Genomic DNA, 10,542 nt, shown 5'->3' on the forward strand with positions numbered 1-10,542 from the left:
TAATGGATACTTCCACGTTGGGATATTACAAAGAACAAAGAACAAAGAAATGTACAGCACAGGAACAGGCCCTTCGGCCCTCCAAGCCCGTGCCGACCATACTGCCCGACTAAACTACAAGCTTCTACACTTCCTGGGTCCGTATCCTTCTATTCCCATCCTATTCATATATTTGTCAAGATGCCCCTTAAATGTCCCTATCGTCCCTGCTTCCACTACCTCCTCCGGTAGTGAGTTCCAGGCACCCACTACCCTCTGCGTAAAAAACTTGCCTCGTACATCTACTCTAAACTTTGCCCCTCTCACCTTAAACCTATGCCCCCTAGTAATTGACCCCTCTACCCTGGGGAAAAGCCTCTGACTATCCACTCTGTCTATGCCCCTCATAATTTTGTATACCTCTATCAGGTCGCCCCTCAACCTCCTTCGTTCCAGTGAGAACAAACCGAGTTTATTCAATCGCTCCTCATAGCTTATGCCCTCCATACCAGGCAACATTCTGGTAAATCTCTTCTGCACCCTCTCTAAAGCCTCCACATCCTTCTGGTAGTGTGGCGACCAGAATTGAACACTATACTCCAAGTGTGGCCTAACTAAGGTTCTGTACAGCTGCAACATGACTTGCCAATTCTTATACTCAATGCCCCGGCCAATGAAGGCAAGCATGCCGTATGCCTTCTTGACTACCTTCTCCACCTGTGTCGCCCCTTTCAATGACCTGTGGACCTGTACTCCTAGATCTCTCTGACTGTCAATACTCTTGAGGGTTCGACTATTGGAGCAGGCCAATCTCACATTCAGAGCAGCTACAGCCCGTGTCCTCCCTGTCAGTATAGGGCGCACAGTCAGGAGATTATACCTGAGTGAGATGGTGACGGAGTGAGTAGCGAATCATGTTCACGTGGTAAATTCTGGGAAATCTTTTTCAGGTTTCAATATAGATTATCCCGCCGATAAATTGCCTGTCCCGCCGGCGTGGATTAAACCACCTTTTGTACGGCGGGACCAGGCGGCGCGGGCGGGCTCCGGGGTCCTGGGGGGGGCGCGGGGCGAGCTGGCCACGGGGGGTGCCCCCACGGTGGCCTGGCCCGCGATCGGGGCCCACCGATCCGCGGGCGGGCCTGTGCCGTGGGGGCACTCTTTCCCTTCCGCCTCCGCCACGGCCTCCACCAGGGCGGAGGCGGAAGAGACTCCCTCCACTGCGCATGCGCGGGAAACTGTCGGCGGCCGCTGACGCTCCCGCGCATGCGCCGCCCCGACATGTCATTTCCGCGCCAGCTGGCGGGGCAACAAAGGCCGTTTCCGCCAGCTGGCGGGGCGGAAATCCCTCCGGCGTCGGCCTAGCCCCTCAATGTTGGGGCTCGGCCCCCAAAGATGCGGAGCATTCCGCACCTTTGGGGCGGCGCGATGCCCGTCTGATTGGCGCCGTTTTGGGCGCCAGTCGGCGGACATCGCGCCGTTTCAGGAGAATTTCGCCCCAGATGTGTGATGTGGTATGTGGGAAGATATGGATGCTATGAATGAGCTAGGTGACGACGTCTGCAGGAAGTGTCACCAGCTGCAGGAACCACCAGCCCCGAACACCACCACACATGACACCCCAAGCCCGGACACCACACCACACACAGAGATAGACACTGAAACCCCCACTTGGTGCGAAAACATTGCCAAATTGTACCCCCTTTCATACACAGTAGAGGCTCCTCTGGTAATTGCAATAATCTGCAGTGTCATCCAGACACTTAGACTCCGCAAATGGTGAAAAAGAGCTTCCTGCTCCCCGATATATACACTCCCAGCCCCTTCTTTGGAATTCACCCAACTCAACAACCACTATAATCGCTGATAAAAATAAAGACCGTATACCTCTCTAACTTTGATGGATTAAGTAGGAATGTGATGCTGCTGTTTTGAAATCTTGTATTGTACATAAATTCTTTTTATATTTGCCAGCAGCATGAGTGTAGCTAAGATAGTGTTAGTTAGATATTCAATTTTGCGGAACAGTGAAATGTTTTATAGTGAACCATTAGAAATTATGAATGTATGCTGTGCTACTAAAAATGTTAGGTAAATGCTCCAAAAACATAGGACAGAGTAGAGTAGAGCCTGTCCTTGACCAAGGGTAACCGGCACACCAGGGATGGATAAGGGATCAACAGTGTGATCCACCACGCTTTGCGTTCAGGATCAAGAGGACGGGATGTAGCCATCTCAGATGGCCACCTGCAAAGGACCATGGGAATTATGGCCAACCCAGGACTCAGACAGACTCAGAGCTTGTGTGTGTGTTGCAACCCAGATAGCGAGACGCGATCGAAACCCCCGCTCATTTGCATTCTAATGGCCAATTTCCCCAGAACAATAGGACTGCACTCAAGAAACCAATACAGCCACAGGCTGATCGGCGCCGCTCCCTTTACTCAGGGAGCCCAAACAGCCAAGGTCAATGACCACTAAGGACACGCCCAGCCATCAAGGCACCCGCCGCTTTATTGGCCAAAATTGAAGGCAGTGATCGAAGCCTGTCGAATTATTGGGTCCAAGTTAAGGACCGCCCCAAAATGCGCGAAATCCCAGAGGGATAAGAAGACACACAGCCGTGTGCTCGGTCTCTCTTGAATCCGGCCTGTGCCAACCCAAGTGCAGCATAACGACCAGACAGACAAGTTCAAGACCAACGATTGCTACCAGACGGATGAGCCCAGCAGAAACAGAGCCACTTCTTCCACCCAGCCACGCAAGATCCAGACAAAGGCCTTGACCATCTGCATAGAGCCGCTGGCCCTGAAGTTAAGTGTCGGTTATTGTAGTTATTCGGTGTAGTTTTCCTTGTAGTGTTTTATGTTGCATGTCGAAGTCATCCTTGTGTGTAAATAAACCAGCTTTGAACTTGAATTGTTCAACAAAGATTGTGTGGTCCTTTGATCGATATCCGGTAAAGCCTTGTGGTGGTATCATTTGATATCTGGCGAGGCTAAAGAGCATCATTATTAATTGGCAACATTATTGGCGACTCCGGGGCCGATTGGCAACACTAACCCCTCCACATTCGTTGAACCGATCCAGGTACGGCGCCAGTTTTGCTGTCGTGGAACTCCACAAATCCTTCCCTGGCATCAACATTTAGTCTCAAGAACTGAGAATCCTGCCCCATATGTTCACGTGTTAATGTAAGAAATTCAATTAGGTTTGTCAGACACGACCTGCCCTTTACAAATCCAATGTGGCTTTCTCTGATATCCTCCAATTTTGTAGGGTATCTGTCATACTATCCTGAATTATACGGTGTGATTTAGCAGAAAAATTTCTAATGTCATTTTTGGCAGGGTGTTTCACGTTGGCCGTATTCAACCGCACTTAGTCCCACAAATGAGCGCATCTGTCAATCTCGACATTATATCGACATCTCGATTATAACAGGTAAAACAGATGAACTGAGAGCCTGGATTACTACAAAGAACTATGATGTAATTGCAATTACGGAGAAATGGTTAAAAGAGGGACAGAACTGGCAGCTTAACATTCTGGGATATCGTTGTTTTAGATGGCGCAGAGGGGAAACAAAAGATTTGGGGGGAGTTGCATTGCTGATTAGGGAGCAGATCACAGTTGTGTTGAGGGAGGACACATTGGAGGGATCTTGTAGTAAGGCATTATGGGTGGAGCTCAGGAATAAGTAGGGCAAAATCACAATGTTGGAAGTGTACTACAGACCTCCCAGCAGCCCGCAGGAGACAGAGGAGCAGTTGTGTAGTCAGTTACTGAAAAGATGTAAAAAAAGCAGGACGTTGTGATGGGTGATTTTAACTTCCCCCATATTGACTGGGAATCCCTTACAGCCAGGGGCTCGGAAGGAGAGCAATTTGTTAGATGTGTCCAAGAGGACTTTTTGATACAGTATATTTGACAATCCAACCAGGGGGGGGGGCCATACTGGACTTGGTATTGGGGAATGAGCCCGGCCAGGTGATTGATGTTTCACTGGGGGAGCATTTTGGGCTTTGCGACCTTAATTCCATAAGATTTTGAGTAGTCATGGATAAGGACAAGAGTGGTCCGTGGGTGAGGATCCTTAATTGGGCAAGGGCTAATTACAACTGAATTAGACAGGAACTGGGGAATGTGGATTGGGAGCGGCTATTTGAGGGCAAATCCACTTCCGACATGTGGGAGGCTTTTAAAGGCCAGTTGAAGTGGAGGACTGGCATGTCCCCGCAAAAATTAAGGATGGAAATGGCTGGATTCGGGAACCATGGATGACAAGGGAAATTGTAGGTTAGTCAAAAGGGAACATATGATAGGTCTAGGCATCTAAAATCTGATGAAACCTTTGAGGAGTAAGTGAAAGTAGGAAGGAACTTAAACATGGAATTAGGAGGGCTTAAAGGGGCCATGAATGAAATGTCTTTAGCAAATATGGTTAAGGAGAATCCTAAAGCCTGTTATGCATATATATTAGGAGCAAGAGGGTAGCAAGAGAAAGAGTAGACCCACTTAAGGACAAGGAGGGAAGTTATGCGTGGAACAACAGGAAGTGGGTGAAATCCTTAATGAGTACTTTTTATCGGTAATCAGCAGGAAGGAGGACATGACAGACGCTGAGGTCAGGGATGGGTGTGTGAACTCTCTTAAAAACATCAATATATCAAAGGAAGAAGTGTTGATTATCCTAAATTACATTAAGGTAGACAAGTCTTCAGGGTCGGATGGAATCTATCCCAGGTTTATGCGGGAGGCAAGGGGAGAAATAGCTGAAGCATTAACAGATATCTTCACATCCTCTTTGACCACAGGTAAGGTTCCAGAGGACCGGAGAGTAGCCAATGCTATTCCCTTATTTCAGAAAGGAAGCAGAGACATTCCAGCAAATTGTAGGCCGGTGAGCCCGACATCAGCGGTGGGAAAGCTTTTGGAAAAGATACTGAGGGACAGGATATATGCACATTTGGAGGAAAATGGACTAGTTAGTGATGGGCAGCATGGTTTTGCACAGGGAAGGTCATGTCTCACCAACTTGATTGAGTTTTTTGAAGAGGTGACAAAGAAAATTGATGAGGGAAGGGCTGTGGGTGTAGTTGATGTGGACTTTAGTAAGGCATTTGACAAGGTCCCACATGGAAGACTGGTACAAAAGCTAAATTCACATGGAATTCGGGGTGGGCTGGCGAGATGGATACAGAACTGGCTTGGTTATAAAAGACAGAGAGTAGTGGAGGAAGGGTGTTTTTCTGAATGGAGATCTGTAGCTAATGGTGTTCCGCAGGAATCAGTGCTGGGACCTCTGTTGTTTGTAGTGTAAAAAAATGATCTGGAGGAAAATGTGGGTGGTCTGATTAGTAAGTTTGCGGATGACACGGAGATTGGCAGAGTTACAGATCGTGCTGAGGATTGTCAGAGGATACAACTGGATAGAGATAGTTTGGAGACTTGGGCACAGAAATGGCAAATGGAGTTTAATCCGGACAAATGAAAGGTGATGGCATTTTGGAGGATCAAATCTAGTTATGAATTATATTGTAAATGGCAGAACCCTTGGGAACATTAACATATAGAGGGATCTGGGCGTGTAGGTTCACATTTCCCTAAAAGTGGCAACACAGGTGGCAAGGTGATTGAGAAGGCATATGGCATGCTTGCATTCATCAGCCGGGGCATTGAGTATAAGAGTTGGGAAATCATGTTGCAGCTGTATAGAACCTTAGTTAGGCAGCATTTGGAGTATTGCGTGCAGTTCTGGTCACCACATTATCAGAAGGATGTGGAAGCTTTGCAGAGAGTGCAAAGAAGGTTCACCAGGATGTTGTCTGGTCTCGAGGGTGTTGGCTATGAGGAGAGGTTGAATAAACTAGGATTGCTTACACTGGAAAGACAGAGACTGAGGGGAGACCTGATAGAGGTCTGCAAATTTATGAGAGGCGTAGAGAGGGTGGATAGTCAGAGGCTTCTTCCAAGGGTGGAAGTGTCAATTAAAAGGGGGCACAGGTTCAAGGTGAGAGGGGGAAAGTTTAAGGGAGATGTACAGGGTACATTTTTCATGAGGAGAGTGGTGGGCACCTGGAACGCGCTGCCAGAGGATGTGGTGGAGGAAGGCACATTAGCAACATTTAGAAGGCATCTGGATGGATCCATGAACAGGTAGGAAATAGAGGGATACAGACCGAGTAGGGGTAGAAGGCAGGTTATTTTTTTAGTTAGGGCACAGGCTTGGAGGGCCGGAGGACCTATTCCTGTGCTGTACTTTCTTTATTCTTTGATTCTACGACCCCCCCCGGCGGATCGGAGAATCGCCGGGGGGTGCCATGAATCCCGCCCCCGCCGGCTGCCTTATTCTCTGGTGCCCGGGTGGGAATCGCGCCGCGCCGGTTAGCGGCCGGTGGCAGCTGCCCCCCCCCCCCCCCCCCCAGCGATTCTCCGACCCGCGATGGGCCGAGTGGCCGCTCGTCTTGGCCGGGTCCCGCCGGCGTCAATCACAACGGGTCCTTACCGCCGGGACCTGGCACCGCGGGCGGCCTGCAGAGTCCTCGGGGGGGGAGGGAGGGATCTGGCCACGGGGGGTGCCCCCGCGGTGGCCTGGCCCACGATTGGGGCCCACTGATCCACAGGCAGGCCTGTGCCGTTGGGGGGTCACTCTTTCCCTCCACACCGGCTGCTGTCAACCTCTGCCGTGGCCGGTGTGGGGAAGAACCCCCCTGAGCATGCGGAGAATCCCGCCTCAGATGACCCACCATTGGAAAATTGCAAAACGATTTTACACCAGTGGCTTTCCGACCTCTTGGCTCCCACTAGATTCCCCGCTTCCGTCCCCCGCCAAACAATTTTGGTGGGGTTTACTGGGGGGTGGGGTTTACTGGGGGCGGGGTTTACTGGGGGCGGGGTTTACTGGGGGGCGGGGTTTACTGGGGGCGGGGTTTACTGGGGGTGGGGTTTACTGGGGGTGGGGTTTACTGGGGGTGGGGTTTACTGGGGGCGGGGTTTACTGGTGTGGGGTTTACTGGGGGCGGGGTTTACTGGGCGGGGTTTACTGGGGGGCGGGGTTTACTGGGGGCGGGGTTTACTGGTGTGGGGTTTACTGGGGGTGGGGTTTACTGGGGGTGGGGTTTACTGGGGGTGGGGTTTACTGGTGTGGGGTTTACTGGGGGGTGGGGTTTACTGGGGGTGGGGTTTACTGGGGGTGGGGTTTACTGGGGGTGGGGTTTACTGGGGGTGGGGTTTACTGGGGGGTGGGGTTTACTGGGGGTGGGGTTTACTGGTGTGGGGTTTACTGGGGGCGGGGTTTACTGGGGGTGGGGTTTACTGGGGGTGGGGTTTACTGGGGGCGGGGTTTACTGGGGGGCGGGGTTACTGGGGGTGGGGTTTACTGGGGGTGGGGTTTACTGGGGGTGGGGTTTACTGGGGGTGGGGTTTACTGGGGGTGGGGTTTACTGGGGGTGGGGTTTACTGGGGGTGGGGTTTACTGGGGGGCGGGGTTTACTGGGGGGTGGGGATTACTGGGGGTGGGGTTTACTGGGGGGCGGGGTTTACTGGGGGGTGGGGATTACTGGGGGTGGGGTTTACTGGGGGTGGGGTTTACTGGGGGTAGGGTTTACTGGGGGGTGGGGTTTACCGGGGGTGGGGTTTACTGGGGGCGGGGTTTACTGGGGGGGTTTACTGGGGGGGTTTACTGGGGGTGGGGTTTACTGGGGGGTGGGGTTTACTGGGGGCGGGGTTTACTGGGGGGGTTTACTGGGGGGGTTTACTGGGGGTGGGGTTTACTGGGGGGTGGGGTTTACTGGGGGTGGGGTTTACTGGGGGTAGGGTTTACTGGGGGGTGGGGTTTACCGGGGGTGGGGTTTACTGGGGTGGGGTTTACTGGGGGGTTTACTGGGGGGCGGGGTTTACTGGGGGGTGGGGTTTACTGGGGGGGCGGGGTTTACTGGGGGGTGGGGTTTACTGGGGTGGGGTTTACTGGGGGGTTTACTGGGGGGCGGGGTTTACTGGGGAGCGGGGTTTACTGGGGGTGGGGTTTACTGGGGGGTGGGGTTTACTGGGGGTGGGGTTTACTGGGGGGCGGGGTTTACTGGGGGTGGGGTTTACTGGGGGGCGGGGTTTACTGGGGGTGGGGTTTACTGGGGGGTGGGGTTTACTGGGGGTGGGGTTTACTGGGGGGTGGGGTTTACTGGGGGTGGGGTTTACTGGGGGTGGGGTTTACTGGGGAGCGGGGTTTACTGGGGGTGGGGTTTACTGGGGGTGGGGTTTACTGGGGGTGGGGTTTACTGGGGGCGGGGTTTACTGGGGGTGGGGTTTACTGGGGGGTGGGGTTTACTGGGGGTGGGGTTTACTGGGGGTGGGGTTTACTGGGGTGGGGTTTACTGGGGGTGGGGTTTACTGGGGGTGGGGTTTACTGGGGGCGGGGTTTACTGGGGGGCGGGGTTTACTGGGGGTGGGGTTTACTGGGGGTGGGGTTTACTGGGGGTGGGGTTTACTGGGGGTGGGGTTTACTGGGGGGTGGGGTTTACTGGGGGCGGGGTTTACTGGGGGGTGGGGTTTACTGGGGGCGGGGTTTACTGGGGGGTGGGGTTTACTGGGGGTGGGGTTTACTGGGGGGCGGGGTTTACTGGGGGGTGGGGTTTACTGGGGGTGGGGTTTACTGGGGGTGGGGTTTACTGGGGGCGGGGTTTACTGGGAGGTGGGGTTTACTGGGGGGCGGGGCAGGGACCGGAAGCGCCCCCGGCCCTGTTTCCGGTTGCAGCCTGGGCCTGGATTTGGCCTCCCTGCCCAGCCAGGATGTCCGACACCTGGAGCAGTATCCAGGCCCACAAGAAACAGCTGGACAGCCTGAGGGAGAGGATCCAGCGGCGGAGGAGGGAGCCCGGGCCCGGGGGAGGGGGAGGAGGAGGTGAGGGAGAGGGAGAGGGAGAGGGAGAGGGAGGGAGAGACGGGTGAGGGACAGAGAGGGGACTGAGAGAGAGAGAGAGAGAGGGGACTGAGAGAGAGAGAGAGAGGGGTGAGGGACAGAGAGGGGACTGAGAGAGAGAGAGAGAGAGAGGGGTGAGGGACAGAGAGGAGACTGAGAGAGAGAGAGAGAGGGGTGAGGGACAGAGAGGGGACTGAGAGAGAGAGAGAGAGAGAGGGGTGAGGGACAGAGAGGAGACTGAGAGAGAGAGAGAGAGAGAGGTGAGGGACAGAGAGGGGACTGAGAGAGAGAGAGAGAGAGGTGAGGGTCAGAGAGGGGACTGAGAGAGAGAGAGAGAGAGAGGGACAGAGAGGGGACTGAGAGAGAGAGAGAGAGAGAGAGAGAGGGGTGAGGGACAGAGGGGGGACTGAGAGAGAGAGAGAGAGAGAGGGACAGAGAGGGGACTGAGAGAGAGAGAGGGGTGAGGGACAGAGAGGGGACTGAGAGAGAGAGAGAGAGAGAGGGACAGAGAGGGGACTGAGAGAGAGAGAGAGAGAGAGAGAGAGGGGTGAGGGACAGAGGGGGGACTGAGAGAGAGAGAGAGAGAGAGGGACAGAGAGGGGACTGAGAGAGAGAGAGAGAGAGAGAGAGAGAGAGACAGAGAGGGGACTGAGAGAGAGAGAGAGAGGGGTGAGATACAGAGGGGACTGAGAGAGAGAGAGAGAGAGGGGTGAGGGACAGAGAGGAGACAGAGAGAGAGAGAGAGAGAGAGGGGTGAGGGACAGAGAGGGGACTGAGAGAGAGAGAGAGAGAGAGAGAGAGAGAGGGGTGAGGGACAGAGAGGGGACTGAGAGAGAGAGAGAGAGAGGGGTGAGGGACAGAGAGGAGACAGAGAGAGAGAGAGAGAGAGAGGGGTGAGGGACAGAGAGGAGACTGAGAGAGAGAGAGAGAGAGGGGTGAGGGACAGAGAGAGAGAGAGAGAGAGAGGGGTGAGGGACAGAGAGGAGACTGAGAGAGAGAGAGAGAGGGGTGAGGGACAGAGAGGGGACTGAGAGAGAGAGAGAGAGAGGGGTGAGGGACAGAGAGGGGACTGAGAGAGAGAGAGGGGTGAGGGACAGAGAGGGGACTGAGAGAGAGAGAGAGAGGGGTGAGGGACAGAGAGGGGACTGAGAGGGAGAGAGAGAGGGGTGAGGGACAGAGAGGGGACTGAGAGAGAGAGAGAGAGGGGTGAGGGACAGAGAGGGGACTGAGAGAGAGAGAGAGAGAGAGGGGTGAGGGACAGAGAGGAGACTGAGAGAGAGAGAGAGAGAGAGGTGAGGGACAGAGAGGGGACTGAGAGAGAGAGAGAGAGAGGTGAGGGTCAGAGAGGGGACTGAGAGAGAGAGAGAGAGAGAGAGAGGGACAGAGAGAGAGAGAGAGAGGGGTGAGGGACAGAGAGGGGACTGAGAGAGAGAGAGGGGTGAGGGACAGAGAGAGAGAGAGAGAGAGAGAGGGGTGAGGGACAGAGAGGGGACTGAGAGAGAGAGAGAGAGAGGGGTGAGGGACAGAGAGGAGACTGAGAGAGAGAGAGAGAGAGGTGAGGGTCAGAGAGGGGACTGAGAGAGAGAGAGAGAGGGGTGAGGGACAGAGAGGGGACTGAGAGAGAGAGAGAGAGAGAGAGGGGTGAG

The 10,542-nt window shown here is 54.1% G+C and overlaps 2 protein-coding genes across 2 annotated transcripts in view; both read left to right on the top strand.

Moving 5' to 3' along the window:
• Positions 1-10,542, top strand: part of LOC140422583 (solute carrier family 12 member 6) — a 539,853-nt gene that overhangs the window by 346,282 nt on the left and 183,029 nt on the right. The gene's annotated exons all lie outside the window — the stretch shown is intronic.
• The window catches only part of mettl3 (methyltransferase like 3), a 73,968-nt gene continuing 72,121 nt past the window's right edge, over positions 8,696-10,542 (top strand). Inside the window, exon 1 of the mRNA XM_072506015.1 lies at positions 8,696-8,878. Coding sequence (XP_072362116.1) covers positions 8,767-8,878 — 112 coding nt within the window. The 5' untranslated portion in view covers positions 8,696-8,766. The remainder of the gene's footprint in view (positions 8,879-10,542) is intronic.

This window comes from Scyliorhinus torazame, chromosome 5, assembly GCF_047496885.1.
Source record: "Scyliorhinus torazame isolate Kashiwa2021f chromosome 5, sScyTor2.1, whole genome shotgun sequence".
NCBI classification, from domain to species: Eukaryota; Metazoa; Chordata; class Chondrichthyes; order Carcharhiniformes; family Scyliorhinidae; genus Scyliorhinus; species Scyliorhinus torazame.